General features: G+C 37.7%; 1 protein-coding gene across 2 annotated transcripts in view; it reads right to left on the bottom strand.

The window, feature by feature from the left end:
* Positions 1 to 20085, bottom strand: part of CFAP43 (cilia and flagella associated protein 43) — a 103099-nt gene that overhangs the window by 3874 nt on the left and 79140 nt on the right. For both annotated transcript variants that reach the window (XM_070363411.1, XM_070363410.1), the window contains 10 exons: positions 19661 to 19786; positions 17412 to 17531; positions 14011 to 14118; positions 12397 to 12483; positions 11389 to 11477; positions 9247 to 9460; positions 8002 to 8114; positions 6582 to 6741; positions 3239 to 3403; positions 1355 to 1435 (listed from right to left, as the gene is read on the bottom strand). In XM_070363411.1, the coding sequence (XP_070219512.1) occupies positions 1355 to 1435; positions 3239 to 3403; positions 6582 to 6741; positions 8002 to 8114; positions 9247 to 9460; positions 11389 to 11477; positions 12397 to 12483; positions 14011 to 14118; positions 17412 to 17531; positions 19661 to 19786 (1263 nt within the window). The remainder of the gene's footprint in view (positions 1 to 1354; positions 1436 to 3238; positions 3404 to 6581; positions 6742 to 8001; positions 8115 to 9246; positions 9461 to 11388; positions 11478 to 12396; positions 12484 to 14010; positions 14119 to 17411; positions 17532 to 19660; positions 19787 to 20085) is intronic.

The following is a 20085-nucleotide window of genomic DNA, read 5'->3' as shown; positions in this document are numbered from 1 at the left end:
TTTACAATGGCTAGGAAAAACTGTCAACACTTCTACTACATAAAATCATAACCGAATGTGAAACAGGAAATTGACCTACACTCCAGTAGCCCCAAAGGATGTTGAAGTGCTTCACAACCTAAATGTCCATTAACAGATGAATGGATGAAGATGTGGTACATATATATAATGGAATATTACTCAGTCATTAAAAAGAATGAAATAATGACATTTGCAGCAATATGAACAGACCTGGAGATTATCATACTAAGTGAAGTAAGTCAGACAAAGACATATATGATCTTGTTTACACCTGGAATCTAAAGAAAATGATACAAATAGACTTATTTACAAAACAGAAACATACAGATTTAGAGGACAAACTTATGGTTACAGAGCTGGGGAAGGGTGGGGGGGGGAAACAGAATGGAAGGTTGGGATTGAGATATACACAGTTCTATATTTAAAATAGATAACCAACAAGTGAAGTCGCTCAGTTGTGTCCAACTCTTTGTGACCCCATGGACTGTAGCCTGCCAGGCTCCTTCGTCCATGGAATTTTCCAGACTAGAATAATGGAGTGGGTTGCCATTTCCTTCTCCAGGGGATCTTCCCAACCCAGGGATTGAACCCAGGTCTTCTGCATTGCAGGCAGACTCTTTACCATCTGAGCCACCAAGGAAAGCAAGAGGATAACCAACAAGGACCTACTGTATAGCACAAGAAACTTCGCTTAGTATTCTGTAATAACCTAAATGGGAAAAGAACTTGAAAAAGAATGGATACATGTATATGTATAACTGAATCACTTTGCTGTACACCTGAAACTAACACCATTATTCATCAACAATACTCCAATATAAAATTAAAATATTTTTTAAAGTCCTTCAGGCTATCACAATGGTTATGGTTGCAAAGACACTATTTAGGGACCTCTAATTACATCCATCCTAAAGGAAATCAGTCCTGAATGTTCACTGGAAGAACCAATGTTGAAGCTGAAACTCCAATACTTTGGCCACCTGATACAAAGAACTGACTCATTTGAAAAGACCCCGATGCTGGGAAAGTTTGAAGGCAGGAGGAGAAGGGGAGGACAGAGGAAGAGATGGTTAGATGGCATCACCGACTCAATGGACATGAGTTTGAGTAAACTCTGGGAGTTGGTGATGGATAGTGAGGCCTGGCGTGCTGCAGTCCATGGGGTTGCAGAGTCGGACATGAATGAGCAACCGAACTGAATTACATCCTGAATATCATTATAAAAGACCAAGTTTTTATAGGTTCTATTTGGATTCATGGTTTGAAAACTATTACTTTGTTCATATCATTCACAAATACTGGAAATATAATGATCAATATCTTTGATTCCTACCTTATCTAAAACAGCAATAGTCTGCTCCATTATTCCAATCTGAATGGCAATCAGAGTCTCATAGTTTGGTTCATTTAGGTACTTTGAGAGGAAAAAAAGAAACCACAAAGTAAGTATATTTTTCTCTATTTCTTCCAAGAGATAATTTTGTAAAGATTATCTTAGTTTTGGAAGTTATGTTTCTCATAAAAAATATCTATCCAAGTGAGGATTGACTTGACTTTGTGCCATAATCTTTACTCATGTTCAGTTACTGATGCATTCACCTATATACTAATAACTACCAATGCCTAGTTTATTTTCTCATTCATTCATTTATTCAACTCACCAGATATTTACTGTGTTTTATTTGACAGTGTCTCATGAGTTCCATATTAACAATATCCTACTAATAGTTAAAGATACTGAGGGAGATAACAAAGATAGATAACATGACCTAGACATCAAGAAGAAGAGAGTAAGTAATATGATACACTGCCAGAAGATACATAAGTGACATGCACATTAAAAGGTGGTTTGAGATGGGCTATGATTTCTCTGAGCTTGGGAAATCAAAAGGCTTTATGGATTAGGTGGCATTTAAACCAGACCTTCAAAAGTAGATTCGGGATGTGAAAAAAATTGAGGAAAAATATTCCAGGTAGAAGAACCAGTATTGCAAAGGCACAGAGGTAGAATCCTAGAAAATATAATCAGTTTGGTTTGAAAATACTGGTGTGTAAAAGACTAACAGGGGAAATGAATTTGAGAAAGATTGAAGGACACTCAACACCACTTAAGAACTTGAAAATTCATTGGCCAGGTAAGAAGAGGAAGTTTAAAATAGAGCAGAGTAGGAATGTTAGAGCTGAATAGAAATGTGAATCTATAGATGAGATAGAGAAAAACCCAAAGTCAAGAGACTTGTTAGAAGATTGTTATAAAATACTAGAAACCATTGAAAAGGAAGAACTGAAGCAAGGTAAAGGCTAGGGGCCCAAAGAATGAGGGGATAAATGGATACACTAGGCAAGGCTTGGAAGACAAGGGAAGCAGAGGAATCAGAGGACAGCAACTTTAACCCCAAGTGAATGGCTGAAAGAATAGAAATAAGCAAAATAAGAAGAGGTGCTGTTGGGAGATCACACAGAAATAATGCTTGAGAAAGGTCAGGTTCAGAGAAGTGAGACTGGAATTGAATTGGAATCCAGAAAGCTTGGATGAGTCTTAGGAGTGATCATGGAAGTTAGAAAAAGAGAAGTCATCAAAGGAGAGGACACGGAAAGAAACACAGAGCTGAGGGCAGAATCTTAATCACTATACTTAAGAGGTAGAAACAAAAGAGAAATCAGGAAAAGAGGCAGAGTGATTTGACATGTTGGAAGAAATACAGGAGAAAGGAGGGATGATCAAAGCCAAAACAACAGGCAATATTAAAAATGAAGATGGACCTCCCAGGAAGTCCAGTGGTTAAAACTCTGCTTCCACTGTGGGGGGCGAGGGAGTTTGTGGGGAAATGTACATATGATCCCTGGTTGGGGAATTAAGATCTCACATGCTCCTGGCCAGAAAGAAAAAAAAAAAAAAAGAGACAGAGGGAATGAAGATGGTCAATGTCAAATACTACAGGGATGGTGATGATTGGGAAAGGGATCACTAGATTTGACATTTAGGAAATTCCTGGTGAACTGCAAGATAGAACTATACTACTGACTGGGTCACAAAGAACCAGAGGCAGCAAATGTAAACTACAGAAGAAACAGACAGAATCCAGAGTCACATTATGAAATACTATGCATAGGACATGCTTGACATCACAGAGCATCTTATTAAATATTGGTTGAATGAGTGAATACTTTAATGACTGAAATTAAAATTATATAGTGGGGCACAGGGAGAACTTACCTTTTGACGATCTCTTGAAAAAAACAGCATCTGAATATCCCAAGCCTTCTGATTTAGATCTTCCATTTCCATCTCCATCTTCTTATGTTCCCACTCAATCTGAAATATTCCTTTATGGACTTCTTTACTTTCCATCATGCTAGCAACTTTCTTTTGTCCTTGAGTCTTAAAAAAAAAATCACACACACAACTGGCATTCGTATTAACATTCTGCATTCAGAATAGTTGAAGCTGAATGCTTTTCTTAGAAAACACTTGGAATGCAGAGATAATTCTATCTTCTTTTAAAAATGTAGCAGACATTAAAAATTACTTCACGGGCACAATCTGATCATGATATAAAGCAAGATAGTTACTAAACAGAAAGGATTATAAGATAATTTGGCATAGCCAGTTTACTTTTATGTCAATGATTAGGCAGGAATTCCTTCTGCCATCATCAATCTGTACATGTTTGTACCCCTATTCTCCCCTGCTTCTTGACACTAAAGATAAAGGACTGTAGTTTAATGCACTAGGCACAACAGTATCTGGTTGGTAGCTAGTGAGAAAACAAGAGAATTGAATAGGTTAAATATAATATTTAATCATTTGGATGTTCTATACTTCACTTCAAATGGACTACATGAAGTTCAGTAATATTTTCATATTTTCATGTTCCCCCAGATTGCTAACAGTGAAACTACTAAGATTCTAAAATAAATTTGCATGTGAGTTTCATCAGTTAACATTTTATATTTTTCCTTTCTTCTCCTTAGAGAACTTAGCTTTTTCAAGATCATTAGACTATGGACTACTTCTCTTTGTAAAAAGTAGTATGGAGAAGGAAATGGCAACCCACTCCAGTATTCTTGCCTGGAGAATCCCATGGACGGAGGATCCTGGTAGGCTACAGTCCATGGGGTCACTAAGAGTTAGACAGGACTGAGCGACTTCACTTTCACTTTTCACTTTCATGCATTGGAGAAGGAAATGGCAACCCCCTCCAGTGTTCTTGCCTGGAGAATCCCAGGGACGGGGGAGCCTGTTGGGCTGCCGTCTGTGGGGTCGCACAGAGTCGGACACGACTGAAGCAGCAGCAGCAGCAGCAGTCTTTAAAAAGACTACTACTCTTTTTAAAAATTATTTTTATCTTTTGATCACTGCTTGGCCTCAATTCCTCGAATTTCTCACTTTCAATGATATTTTCTCTGTTTGCTCAGCCACCCAGCTCCCATGAACATACCCTTGATCTTGTCAACACCAGATCCCAAATCTTAAGGTCAAACATTTCTCTGCAGCAGTATCTCTCAAATGGGCAAAACATTGCCCCACCAGCGGACATTCAACTACATTGGGAGGCATTTTGGCTGACACAACTGGAAGGGGAGGCATTGCTACGAGCATCTAGTAGGTGGAGGCCAGGGGTGCTTCTAAACTCCACACAATACACAGCACATGAGCTCTCTCCAGCAAATAACCATCCAGCTCAAAAGTCAATAGTGCTGAGGTTGAGAAACACTTCTGTCAAACTACTACATCTCCTCTCTGCTTTCCTTTCAATTTTTTCATAAGATTTATTAATAGTCCTGGTCTCAACTTCCTCACTTCATATTATTTCTTCAGCCATCGCCATTTGAGCTCCTGAACCAACACTCCGAGTGTTGAGAACCATGCTCTTGTCAAGTAATTGATATAGTGCATGGTTCCCTCTTCCATGGAACTGTTTATTTCATGGTTTTTAAGTATATAGAAGATCAATATGGAAATAAAGGATTTGAACAAGACCTAAGAGACATACACAGAATGCCTCACTCAGTACCAGCAGAATATACACTATTCTGTATTCTCAAATACAGACCATATGTTTAGCCATAAAATGAATCCAAATACATTTTAAAAGATGAAAATCATACAAAGTGTCTGATCTGACTACAAAGGAATGAAACTAGAAATCAATAACAGAAAGAAAACCTGAATATTTGCAAATATGTGGAGATTCAATCATATATTATTAAATATTCAATGGGGTCAAAGAAGAAATCATAAGCAGTATTAGAAAATACTTTTAAATGAATGTAAGTGAAAATAGAACATACCAGAACTTACATAAATCCTTCTCAAACACTTAAGAAAAAAATTGAAAAGAAGGGAATACATCTGAACATTTTATGAGGGCAATATTTCCCTGTTATCAAATCCAGAAAAAGACACCACAATAAGAGAAAATTGTAAGTCGATATCCTTGATGAATATGGATGCAAGAATCCGGGACAAAATATATTAGCAAGCCAAAGTCAAGAATACATTAAAAGGATCATACACACACACACACACACACCCCTAGACATATGTTCAGACTTCTGAAAATCAAAGATAAAGAGAAAATCTCAAAGGCAGACACACTATATTAAGAGGTACAAAGATTAAAAAGATACAGTAGGCATCTTATCAGAAGTTCTGTAAGCCAGAAGAAGATGAACAACTTTAAAGTGAAAAGACAGAGAGAGAGAGAGTCTGTCAATCCAGGGAAACCAGTAAAATATCTTTCAGTAATAGAGGTGAACCAAAGACAATTTCAGACAAAGGAAAACAGATTTCATTACCAGCAGACAATTCAGTTAAAAGTTCTTTAAGCAGAAGGTATATAATACAAAACAGAAACTTCAATCCACACAAAGAAAGATCTCTTGAAATGGTGAAATTGAAGGGAAATAGAAAATCATTTTTTCTTTATTTTTAATCACTCTAAAAGACAACTGACTGCTTAAAGGAACAAGAGTAATGCAATATGGGTTACGAGCAAGTAATACATGTAACAACATTAACACATAATTTCCAAATAGCCCCAAATTCCCAAATATTTGGAAATTAAATAACATACTTCTAAATAATCCATAGTAACTTCTAATAGAAAGTTACATGGGGAATTAGATAATATTTTAAATGGAAAGAAAATAAAAATACAAACTATCAAAATGTGTAGAGTGTAGCTAAAATAGTGCTTAGAAGGAAATTTTTAACATTAGATGTTTATATTAAAAAACAAGCAAGATCTGAAATTAATTATCTAAGCTTATCAAACATCATTAGGTGAGGAAATTGACTCTAACAAAATGATGGTATAGTAGAATGAACATTTAACTCCATGGTCTTGAACTTCTTTTTACCTTAAAATTATTTGGGAAGCTTTTAGAAAATATATCCATGTCTAGATGTGGGGCCTGGACACACGTGTAAACTTCTTCAGGGTAGGAATCACCTACTGACTCAACTGAATGATTTCCCATAGAAATGGGGGAACATGAAAAATATTTGGCACAGCAGGTGACATGTTTTTTTCTTTTTAAAAAATGCTAATTACCCGAATCACAGAATTCAAGTCTTCAATTATGATCTTGTTGATGAGGATTGCATCAGAATAATCCAGCATTAACTGGAAATTCTCCAGTTCTACCTGTCCTTGTTTAAGGAGGATTTGGATCGTCAAATTCAACTGGAATTTCACTTTCTCTTCCTGTAATCTAAATTGAAAAAGACTTCAAATTAAGTAGTTGTGACATATTTATATTCCAAATTTCACCTATAATTTGATATATACATTCAATAAAATATGTATGATATAAAATTCAAAATTAATTTTCCTTAAGCTGAAAGGAAACACACTGGAGATTAATGTGGAAAATATTTTTCCAATGACAAGCTGTCCTAGAGATCTCTGTGATACTTCTTTTCTTGAGGATATGGAATTACACTTGGGCTATTTACAGAATGGTATGCACAGAAACACATTCATAAAGTTTTACTTCATGATTAAGAAAAGATTAATATGCTTTTGAACGTAAGTGGAAAAAAATCAGAGACACTACCAAATAACAAATCTCTTTAGGTAGATTTGTTCTGACTTCATGTATTGATCTCTGATATTATATTAACAATGTTTAATCTGCATGCTACTTATCAAATCTATTTTTAGGTAATCCATATACTTGCTTATCACCTAGATCTGAAAATGATGTTTAATGATGAACTTGGAGACATCAGAGAAGTATTTATCAATGTGGCTATAAATACGGCCAAAAGTGAAGTAAGGACAGAGGACAGTATCTTAGTCACTCAGGAAAATGCAACAAGCTCCCCTGAAGAAAAATACTAGCTTATGAGGCATACAGATGGAAATTTCTTGGATATCTGCCTAAATTTCCACACTGTTTTGCTTGTGTGGCTTGAGCCTAAAAGTACTTACTAGCAGAAACATATTCTTTGTATTTTTATGTGGAAGGAGATTAAAATAAAAGCCTTTCCCCAAACTTACATGTTTGTTAAGTAAGTCACAGGGATGTAAGGTATACCATAGGGAATATAAATATAGTCAATAATATTATCAGAATTTTGTATGATGACAAATGCTAACGAGGCTTATCATGGAGATCACTGAGTAACGTATAGCAATATCAGATCACTATTGGTGCATCTGAAACTAATATAAGTAAATCATAATTCAAATTCTAAAAAGGAAAAACATTGAAAAGTAAAAAAAAAAACAAAAAAAAAACTTGATGGTTTGCAGTAAGAACAGGGAGCATGAAAGTAAATTTCATTCTGAAATAAGGTCTTACATAACAAAATGCACTTTCTCCAAGAGAAGCTATAAAGCATGAATAGGTGAAGTCAGTGCCAGCTGTAAACCCGTGAGTCAGCACTCTCCCCCCATGATAACACAACTTAATTTAGCCCTAGCTTATATTTTGAAAACATGAACGTGAATGAAAGGTTCAAATTACAGGATGAGCTCATGGAACACTTTTTCAATTTCATGTTGCACCTTCTCATCATCCTCAGTTCTTCTCCGGAGGAAAGCCACCATTTCTATTAAGCCAGCAGCTTTCTGCTTTACCTGAAGAAATCAAACCACAAACATCTCAGAACATATGGAGCTTTAGAAATAAAAGCAAACTAATTTTAAAGAACTTGAGAAATATACATCTTTTAACTTTATTACAAAACTTAAGTCCAACTTTCTAATAAATTAGTAAAAATTTAAATCCCTGCCATTATGTAATACAAGAAACTTGAAACTTACATGGCACATCCCATGAATAATTAGAAAAGTATCCCCCAAAAGTGTCAAAATTGCTTCTCATTGAAAGACAATAGGCATGCAGCTAGGATTTTTCTTATATCTTATCATCTTAGACAAAATTTTACAGTCATAGATACTTCAACAAAAATATGACAGCCTCGCACATGTGGCACCCAATTTAGGGAATCGGGGGGAGTGGAGGCAGGGTGTGGTCAAGAAGCAACAAGAGGAAGGAGTCTTTTCCCAATTAAACACACTCGCAAATTGCTACTGTTTTTTTACATTAACAAAACATTCTAGCAAAACTATAAACTTTGTTCTGGGTGGTTCTGGTGAAATATAATTCTAGTCTATGCAAAAAGAGATGAACACTACTCAAGACCAGAGCAGACAGAAGTTGTGTCTATAACAGTGTTGTCCTAGAGAAACGTCATGTGAGCAATCAATGCCAGCTGCATACATAATTTTAAATTTTGTAGGAGCCACATTACAAAAGTGAAATGAAACAGGTGAAATTAACTTTACTCTTTTATTTAACACAATATATCCAAAACATTATCATTTCAACCTGTAAAGAATATAAAAAATATTGGGACATTTTCCATTCTTTTTTTCATACTAAATCTTCTAACTCTGCCCATATTTTCCAATAACTGCATGTCTCAATTAGAACTGTCCACATTTATTTCGCATAAAAAATAACCATGTGTGGCTAATGGCCATCATTTTGGATAGTGGGTCTACAAGTAGGCCTGTACTTAGCCCTCAATCGGACCAAGGTTAATATTTTATTTCTTTATAATTATTATTAATATTACTAACTGCTACCTTAATGGGAAACCTAAATAATTAGCTTTTCTAGAAGGACTGACCACCATAAACTATATATTTGATACTAGGATACTAAGTGAAATGAAATACAATAGAATGATAAAATGTTATATACTTTCTGTTCATTTTCCACTTTTGCTCTTCTGGTCATGCAGAAATGTTCCCAGACAGAGGTGTCCAAGCCTTCTGGCATATTATTAGTACTGTCCAAGTCATCCATGGCTTTCATTAACTGGGCAAAGGCATCCTTATTCAATTTCCCAGATCCTGGTCGCTCTCCAAAAGGCACAAGACTGGTCGTTTCTGCATGTATTTTGTGTTTGTGAATCCTGGTATTATCAATAAAAGCCCATCAACGTTTCATATTTTCACATACAAAACAATCACTGTTAAATAATATAACCTTTAGCAGAGGTGTGACACTGCATGGCACTTCCCTGTGGTTAGTGGGTGGATTACTCCAAAGAGAAAAGCACCTGCTGGGGCCTTTCGACATCTTTGGGATCCTCAGACATGACTGTAAGTGGACGACAGATGTCCCCCAACTGCAATCAGCACTGTAAGCGTTAACTGCACAAGAAAATGTCTCCCTTCTGGGCATTTTAAGCAGGCAAGTAAATGCCTGAGAGAAGTGCGGATGTTCCCTGGTTCTGGCCCACACGTCCTCTACTGATGTCTTTGTTGCAGGTGAATAGCCTGGAATGTGTTCAGCTATGCGTGCACCTGGAGAAGTGCCTCTTTTTTATCTACATTATGGACTGGTTTTGTCTGCCGGGCTGCAGCTGGGAAGAGAAGGGTACTGAGACTTGTGCCAGCACTTACCCTCAAGGCACCTCACAATGTGCTGTGAAGTTACTATAGTTACCCTCCTTTTCTAGAAGGAAGTGAGTCTCTGAGAGAAGTGACTGACCAAGGCCACAGGTCTGAAAGGTGTGGAGTTAGTATTTAAAGCTAATGCTGCTGGACAATACAGCTTATTCTTTTTCCACTACTGCCTTTCGATAGGTCTCACTTCTTTCTTCATAGGCATATATAACTCACTCCTTTAAAAACAGGGAAACCAAGATACAAGGTTTGTTCTAGGCTGAATTTCTCAGGTTGCATATAATCTGTCAAAAGTGAGAGAATCAGTCTGTATCTTAGACACAGATAAGCCTTTGTGACAAACTCCGTGATTCCTACATTACGTTTGATTAAAAATTACGGAAATCTGTATAGGTAAAAATTTGGAAATTTGTGAAATTAATTGTTTGGTACTCTCAAGTATCAAAATCAGATATTTCAGAATTATGTTGATAATGGTTATTGTCAGGCATTCATACTGGCATTTTTCAAACTTTGTCTTGAACACAATCACATGAGATGCTCTGAGGAAAGGGTCTGGAAAACACTTCCTACTCTATTTCTCACGTGGGATGCAAAGACTACAGAAAGTTCTGAAATGTTCTTCAGCAAAGAAAATTATATATCTTTTTCAACCCTGTATTTCCTTAAACTTATTTTGTCCTGGAAGCCTTTTATGTGTAATTCCAATTGACACCACAAGGGATGCATACGTGTTAGAACACATCTTGGGAAAAACAGTTTATAAATCTGTCTGCTATCTATATCTTGTCAGGAACGACTTTCATGTATAAAACAGAACCTATAATAGCACTATGATTACCTAGACACTTAATTTTTTTTTTTCATTAACTTTTTTTTTTTTTTTTTTGCCACTCTGTTTCATCTATTTCTCACTGATAACACTTTTTTATTATACTAATTTAAAGCAAATTCAGCACATCATTTGGTTTTACCCAAAATATGTTTTCTCATACAGATAAAGCATAGAATATTTTTAAAGAAAAAAAAAGAATGTGTTTATATACATTACATTTTTTTTTTTATCTCTGAAAAGGAATTTGTGTAATTTTTGTTTTTTTGTTTTTTTTCCCCTTGTTAGTGTCCAGTTTAATGAGTTTAACAAACACACACAGTTGGGGAGCCACCATCATAATCAATATATCGAATAGTTCACCTCCTCAAAAAAATAAAACTGTCTTGTATTTTTTTTTTTTCTAAATAATGAAGTCATCAGTCTTCATTGTACTGTTAAGATATAATAATCTTTAAAAAACTGAGTTAAGATAAAAATACTTGGACATTTTCATGTAAATGATGTTACACTGAATATTATGAAATAATTTGGAGAAAAAGCTAAAATCTAATAACAATTTTTTTTTCTCAGAAACATGATAGCAAAGGAGAAACAAACCTTGGTCGGCGTTTAAAAAGTTTGTAGAGTATATCCACCTGATGACTGGGAATTTCAGAAAATTCCTTTTTAAAGCTGCGATCCAGAACCTAAAGAAAAACATATCATTCCCAGGATTGCAACTTTGTTCAGAAGGCTTTTATCTGTGAAAATACTCTTTAAAATATTAATTGTATCACTTTGATTTTTAAAAATCCATGAATATTTGGTTTATAACATAGACTTGTTAAAGGGTGACCACTCACTGTGCAAGGATTTCACAAAGATTTACCTTAAAGAAGAAGCACCTCAGTAAACTAAAAATATTATTTCATGTAAGAAGTCTTAGAAACCACTTAGAACTGAAGTGAAGTGAAAGTGAAGTGTTAGTCACTCAGTAGTGTCCAACTCTTTGCAGCCCTATAGACTGTAGCCTTCCAGGCTCCTCTGTCCTTGGGATTCTCCAGGCAAGAACACCAGTGTGGGTTGCCATTCCCTTCTCTAGGAAATCTTCTTGACCCAGGGTTTGAACCCAGGTCTCCTGCATTGCAGGCAGATTCTTTACTGTCTGAGCCACTAGGGTTTTATTTAGAACTGAAGTTTCACAAAATAATATTTATAAAACAGACAAGGTACCTCTATTTTGTTACATTCCATTCTATTCTTCTGTTTGCTTTTCTATCCTAGTCTTTTCCATTTATAAATCTGCTGGTCATAGCCTACTTAATTGATTTCATAACCAGCTAAGGGGGATTGCAACCTGAAGTTTGAAAGGCTCTGAAGTCTAGATGAGCTCTCTCTTTTTTTGTGCAAGAGAAAGTTTAAACCAGAGCAAAGTTTACAAACATTTATTTTACACAATGATTTTTAGAAATACACAATGGCATAGAATGGAGTTTACCCATAACTGAGAATTACAGTAGGAGAAAATGCTATGAGAAGATTAGATTGTATCCCTTTTAATCTTTCCCAAATCCAGGCAGCAGCAATGCTATCACACTGGGAAGTGACTGAGGCAACAGCTCTCACTTTGTCTTCCGCCAGTAAGTTGTCATAGTGTTCCTTGTACGTATCCAGGTCTTCTCTAGACTTCCGGATGGCCTCTGTGGTCTGGTTCTAGAATAACATCAGAAATAGAAGATTGGAACTGGAGAGTTTTCAGGATAAATACAAATATTGAGCATACTAAAAAGAACAAGGAATTCCCTGCTGCTGCTGCTAAGTCGCTTCAGTTGTGTCCGACTCTGTGTGACCCCATAGACGGCAGCCCACCAGGCTCCCCCGTCCCTGGGATTCTCCAACCAAGAACACTGGAGTGGGATGCCATTTCCTTCTCCAATGCATGAAAGTGAAAAGTGAAAGTGAAGTCGCTCAGTCATGTCTGACTCTTCGCAACCCCATGGACTACAGCCCACCAGGCTCCTCTGTCCATGGGATTTTCAAGCAAGAGTACTGGAGTGGGGTGCCATTGCCTTCTCCAGGGAATTCCCTAGTACAAGATTAATGTGAATTGAAGTATCAATTACAGATAACATTCATAGAAGAAAGTAAACCCACTGGAGGCTTTGAAAGGACAAACATCCAATCACCTGTTTCAAAGTGTAGCCAGCTCTGTACACGAGTGTGTAAGTGACCAGGGAGCATACTACACCCTTGGCAGAGCAGTGTGGGTGATGAAATTGCACAGGCTTGGGAGTCATGTGGGCCTGGGTTCTGAGAGACTGGATACATATTAGTAAATGGAGGATGGCCAGGCCATATATAAAAATAGAACTGGAGGCCCGGCTGGCGGAGATACCCGAGACCGCCATATTGAATAAGCAACCCGGCCTCTGAAGGGGTCGGTGTATAAAAAAAAAAAAAAAAAAATAGAACTGACTCACAGTCTGCAACCAGCCAGGAATTGAAACCACAACCTCTGCTGTGATTGGCCCCTAAACTGTCAGAACTTGGTCAATAACTTTCAGCTTTCCTAATTTTTGCCATCACTTTCAACTGAGGACCAACCAGGGAAAGCCAAATCTGCTTCCCAAACCAAACACATAGGTAGCCCAGGTTCTAATTAACTTGCCCCAGGCTTCTCCATGCCAACAACTCTTAATCAGGATACAGCTGAAGCCCTTTCTTATTTTCATTAAATGGCTTTCTCATCCCCCAGCCTGCCTTTGCGTGTCTGGCAAACACAAGTGAATGTCATATGATACTTTAAATCATTCTTTCATAAATATCATTTATTAATACTATTAATAAAACCTGACATCTTTTGAAAATTATGTGACAAGCATTTTGTATTCATTGTATCTTTCATGAAACATATCTATTAGCATTTTAAAAAATATTACAGCTTTTCATTCTATAAGCTAACCCATTACTTACATATTTAGTGAAACAGAGTGCCAAATGGCCCAGAAAGAACAATACACCCTAGACAAGAGCTTGAAAATAGCTTTAATGGTTATGTCTTGTCCAAGGTCCCATAGCCAGTCAGTGGTTAAAAGTCCCAGACAGGCAGCCAAGGAACACACACACGTTTGAGAAGGAATGTAGAAAGAAAGAAGGGGCCAGGCAGGAGTGTGGACTCTTGTCAAGTGGGAGCAATTGGTCAGAAACTGCTGATACTCAGATATCAGACACTGTATTTACCCTCTCCTCCTGCTTCCTTGCAAGGTAGTTGTTCAGGAATGTTTCTCTGGAGCTTATTTCTTCATCCAACAGCAAAGAGAAAATAAGGTTGTTTATTTTCAATTCCTCCTGTAGAAATATTTTAAAAGGGGAAAAACAATCAATGTGCCCACCTGGGAAAGGATTTTCTATTGAGGGTCACAGACTTGGCACTCACCAAGCAAGTTTATGACACACGAGAAAGAGAAATTCTTTTCAAGGAAAAGGGAATATAAACTTGTAATAACTACTCAGTTGTTTTTACCTTTTTTCAATTTTCATCGCAAGATAAAACATATACATAGGAAAACACATAAAACAAATATATAGTTTAATGAGTTATTATTAAGACAAAACACCACTGTAATCACCACTCAATTCAAGAACTGGAGCTTAGCCACAGCCCTTCCATGTGCCCCCATCCTCATCTCAACTCCAATAATAACCATTGTCTTGAGTTTTGCAGTAATCACTTCCTTGTGTTTCTTTACAGTATTATTACCCAAATACGCATCTTCTGGGTATGACTGTATAACTTGTCTGTTGGAAAAACTGTCACATTTTGAAAGCCTATTATTATCCACAGGTTCTCTTTCAGCCCTTTCTTTCCCTCACATTTATTTGTAGTTATCTGTAGTTTCACCTAGTCTGAGTTTTGCTCACTGCTCACTTATGGTGAGTTCAACAGAGTCCTTTACCCCATGTGTTTCTTGAAAATTTGCAGCTGGGTCAGGGGACAGATCAGATCTGTGTCTTAAAAGACCATAGGGGACATGGTGTTTTTTGATCAGGAAACAGGTAGTGTCAAATTGTCTTTCTTTCTGAGACGTTAGCAGCTGTAGGTCTCAGTGCTTAGGTTCATTAATCCTTTGAGAGCTGCAAAATGGTGATACTGTATTTCTAGCATTCCTTCTTCACTTATTAATTGAAATCCTTTCATAAAGGCATGCTTCTCCCTATCTGCTATTTGGTTACCTGGCAGTGTAGTTCATACAGAAAAGCAGAGTAAATTCCTGACGCTTTCTCTTTATTAGTTTTTAGATAATAAACTGGAGAAGGCAGTGGCAACCCACTCCAGTACTCTTGCTGGAAAATCCCATGGACGGGGGAGCCCGATAGGCTGCAGTCCACGGGGTCGCTAAGAGTCGGACACAACTGAGCAATTTCACTTTCACTTTCATGCATTGGAGAAGGAAATGGCAACCCACTCCAGTATTTTTGCCTGGAGAGTACCAGGGACGGAGGAGCCTGGTGGGCTGCTGTCTATGGGCTCGCACAGAGTCGGCCACGACTGAAGCGACTTAGCAGCAGCAGCAGCAGCAAATAAACTGGTTGTTATCCTTTGAAGGCATTTTTAAAACATCACAAATTCATTAACCTAATAAATTTGATAGGCTTCAATTAATTGCAATTGTTATCATTGTTGAATCTTAAATTGTCCCATTTAGGGGATCTTCTAAAGTGGACTCCTTTTGATAGTAGCCTTTAATAATTTCCTCATTGTCTTGTATGAAAATCTTCCCTGGTGGCTCAGATGGTAAAGCATCTGCCTAGAATGCGGGAGACCCGGGTTCAATTCCTGGGTCGGAAAGATTTCCTGGAGAAGGAAATGGCACCCCACTCCAGTATTTTTGCCTGGAAAAACCCATGGATGGAGGAGCCTGATAGGCTATAGTCCATGGGGTCACAAAGGGTCAGACACGACTGAGTGACTTCACTTATATGAAAGGATGTTTTAAATATGTCTTTTAAAAATAACAGCTTTAATAAGATGTGTTTCACAATCCATACAATTCGGTTCTTTAAAGTCTGTAGTTCAGTGGTTTTTAAACTTATATTCTCAGTTGTGCGACCAACACCACAATTTTAGAGTATTTCAGCACTTTAAAAAAAAAATCCGTTAGCAGTCATTTCGCATTTCTCCCCACACCTTCCAGAGGTCTTCCTGCCTCCACCCCAAGGCAACTGCTAATTAACTTTGTCTCTATGGATTTGCCTCTTCTGGACATTTCATATAAATAGAATCACTCAACATGTGGCCCAGAGTGTCTGGCTTCATTCACTCAGCATGCTTTCCAGGTTCATTCATGTGGTAGAATGTATTAGTACTTTTTATTGTTGAATAATATGCCATTACATGAATAAACAACATTTTATTTATTCATTTCACAGTTGGACATTTGGGTTATTTCCACTTTGGGGCCATTATGATTAATGCACTCCTATGACTAATGCTGGAGCACTCATTCTCAATCTCCCCCACCAACTACTATATGCACACATTCCCTCCCTCCTGGGCCTGTGACCATGTTCTTCTCTCTGTGGCCACAACTCCTGAGGAACAGCCCGTCTCCCATGGCTACAGGTCTTACTGGGTCCTGGGAATAGTGCCCTTCCCTTGCCTCTTTAGCTCTAGTCATGATACTGGCTTCCCATTACCTCTAGTCTCTGGGAGTTTCACCACTCTTTGCTGTTTCCCTTAACCCTGCCCATACCTCAGTTAGGAGTCCCTGCATTCCCTCTCTTAAATGTAACCCTTTCAGGGTATTTTTCCTGTTGGGACCCTGACAATACAGATACTGTCCAGGAGCTTCCTTAACTCCTCTCATCTTTCTTGGTTGATCCCCTTTGCTTTGGTGAGATTCATCTTCCATTAACTTGCAGAGAATGGGTGCTCAAAAATTTTTGAGACCTTGCATTTCTCAAAATATCATTACTCTCTTTTTACATTCAATTAATAGTTTGGTCTGACATAGAATCTGTTAGGAATAATTTTCCCTCAGAATTTAAAGGCTTCATTCTTCGTCTTCTTGTTTTTAAGTTATTGTATACTTCATTTACATTCTTACTGCTGAATCAAAGTAAGTCAGATTTTTCATCTGATTTTTTGGGGCATGTAGACTATTTGGTCATTCCACATATAGGATGAGCCCAACCCTTTGCCAGTTGCTGGAAATATAAGGATGAACAAGAGAGACTCAGTCCCTACCCTCATGGAGCTTAGTCTTGGGAGCATTAAAAAGTAACTCAATAAATTAAAATTCAGTTGTACTAAGTGATAGAAAGTAAAAGAACAGAATATATAACAGGAAGATCTAACCTAGTTGGGACCTGACAGATGCGTAAATATAGTGCAGGAAGCAAAGAGGTTGGAAGACAGTATTATTGGCAGAGTTGGGAGCAAGGAGGTGGTGTGAACCAGGTGGCAGAGAGTGGAACATGGCAAGTGAGGGGGCGGGTGGTACAGATGAGGCTGGAACAGGATGCAGGGCCAGCAGGTCAGGGCCTTCCTGCCAGACAGGGTGCTGGTCTTTATCCTAAGAAGAGTGAAAGGCCTTGGAGGCTCCTTAAAAGAATGTCATATAAGTGAGGCTTTTATTTACCTGGTTGACAACCATCTCTGCCTTCACTCTCCTTTCAAAGAGTCTTTTCAAATGTTCATCAAAATTCTGTGTGCCTTCTTGAATAGAATTTTGAAGTTTCTTCATTTCTGTTTCTAAAGACTAAAAGGAATCAGCAGCAAAGTTAACATGTTGGAACATCAGATGTTCCTAGGGAGTGATTGTTTACATTTTGCCAAAAGGAAGGGGCAGGTGGAGGGCAGGCCTTGTGAGGTGTTCTGGGCTTCCCCTTCAGCCACAGATGTTACTCCTGGGTCTGTTATATTGTCTCTCTACTTTTACATATGTTTGACATTTTCCATAATACAAAGGTTTTGTTTTTTTTTTAAATAAACCTACAAAGGAGTCTTTTTTCTTTTGTAAATATAAGAGATGTATACAACACCTAAGACTACAGCATGCATCTACGGGAAAATCCAGTAGAGAGGGGCAAACTGGTGCTGCAGGGAAATGGGGGCGAGGGTTGGAGCGACAGCATTAAGCAGATGGATGGGACGGGACCCAGCGCATGGAGTGGAACACGAGGCGTGGGTGGCTACAAGGCCATTTTACCCACAAGGAACAGAAAGGGAGGAAGGATATATGGATTCAAGGCGGGTGGGTGGTAGATGTGGTGGGAGAAAGGTAAGGAAAATCTCTTCTAGTTGCTCCTCTTCTCTGAGCGAAACCAAGGGGAGAGTTGAGGGTCAGGTGTCCGAAGTCCGAGGACAGAGGAGAGCACACGGCATGATCCTCTAGGATCTTGCCACTTAAAGTGTAGACTACCGACCAGCAGCAGCAGCTGAACCGTGTGGTTGCTCAACAGAAATGGAGAATCTCAGGGGGCTTCTCTGTCCTCAGGATGAAAAAATCTGAATCTGTATTTTAAAAAAGATCCACCAGGTTAAACCAGGGGGAAACTGAAAGCTGCGGGGGATAGCATCGTTGAGCAGCTTTAAGAACCCAATAAAGACTAAGGTCATCAGAGTGAAACCATGGAGCATTTTTTCTTTTCTTTTTTTTAATGATCTCACAGTGATTTAATTTTTTAATTTTTCTTAATACTATGAGTGTGAACTATTATTTTTATTCTTTAAAATAGCTAACATGGGGTCATTTCCTGAGTTTGGGGGCAATGCTAAGAAAACTACAGGTATTGCCTTCTTGCATTCCCACAACAGTACAGAAGGAAGGTTCCAGAATGGCCATTTTACAGATGAGGAGACAGGTTTTGAGAGATAATAACATTTCCACGAGCCACATTGGATGCAAACTGTCCAACTCCAAAAGCAAAACTTATAGTCACTTTGTTATATTTCTTCACCCACTGTATGGTGTGAATGCAGAAAAAGTTGAGTGCTGGTTTAATCAAGGCTGACTTTTTACCAGGTGAGCATGGTCAAGGGGCAGGGGGTGAAGCTGTAGGCTAGAGACCATTTTACAGTGCAAGACCATGGAGCAAATGCCACCACTTTAGGCATCTGAATTCTGTTAACTTCTTGACATCTTTACTGCACTCAGAACTACTTATTTTGGATAAAACGCAAGGGCACTGTTAGAGGACTGCAGTGAATAAAAACAGGGACCAGTTAACAATAGGTTCAAAGGAGATGTTCATAAAATATGGCCTCTATAAAGCTGACAAACTGTCCTGCCTTGAATGACGGTATGATTTTACTTTCTTCACAGAAGGATAAATATTAACTTGGTTGTATACCATCACCTTTTACATGTCTATTAGAATTGTAAGCAATTTCAATGTTGGAATGTTTCTTTATGATGGAAAGAGAAAAGTAGGAGACCTGCATTTCAAAAATCTCAAATTAGAATTCTATTGATTGCGTCATTCTTCTTTCAAGTCTTTTCCTGGAAATTGAGAGCAAATACAGCAAGAGCCTACAGCTTAAATTGATGTAGGCAAGAGACAGAAGTACCTTACGGTGCCTTGAACATACTGTCATAGGAGTTCATTAAACATCTGAAGAATGACTGGAGGATCAAATGAATTGAAATGATGTAAAATGGGAAATCAATAAGAACCTTCAATTTTGCTGTGTGTTCTTATTGTTTAAAATTGTTCTAAGTCTTTAAATTTATCTGCATTCACTTCCTCAAATTCTGTTGAGAGTTTAAGCTGAAACAACATCCTGAGGTTACTAAAGGCACTGAGAAAATGCCTTTTGAAATGTCATTTGAAAAGATACTGAAACAAAACCCTTGGTAACATAGGCCATATTCTCTGCTCTTCTGACCTTTCTATACTTATCTCTTTCTTCATTTAACTCCTTGACTTTTTTCTCATACTCTTTGAAGAGCTTCCTTTCCTCTTCAGACCACAAAGCATCAGGTTTTACCATGAACGGAGGCTGAGGAATCACCTGAAGAAATAAAGGAAAGCATCTAGGTTAAATATAAATGTAGCAATACAGTAAAACTCACAGTTACTGTTACAGTTTTAAAAAAGAGCCCTTTAAAAGGGTATAGTTCTTTACATTGGTGAGACAATGACCTAACGCTTTGACCAAAGGATATGAAAAAATGTTACAACTGTTTTTCTGTGACTTAAGCCAGGGTGAATAGTTTGGGATGAACCCTGATTCCGAGCTGACAAGTTCAGACTTGCAAGTTGATATCCTCATAGCTAGAGCTATGTCAGAGCTCCAGGGATACCTATATC

Source organism: Bos mutus, chromosome 26 (genome assembly GCF_027580195.1).
Source record: "Bos mutus isolate GX-2022 chromosome 26, NWIPB_WYAK_1.1, whole genome shotgun sequence".
NCBI classification, from domain to species: domain Eukaryota; kingdom Metazoa; phylum Chordata; class Mammalia; order Artiodactyla; family Bovidae; genus Bos; species Bos mutus.
This window is presented reverse-complemented; position numbering and strand designations above follow the sequence as displayed.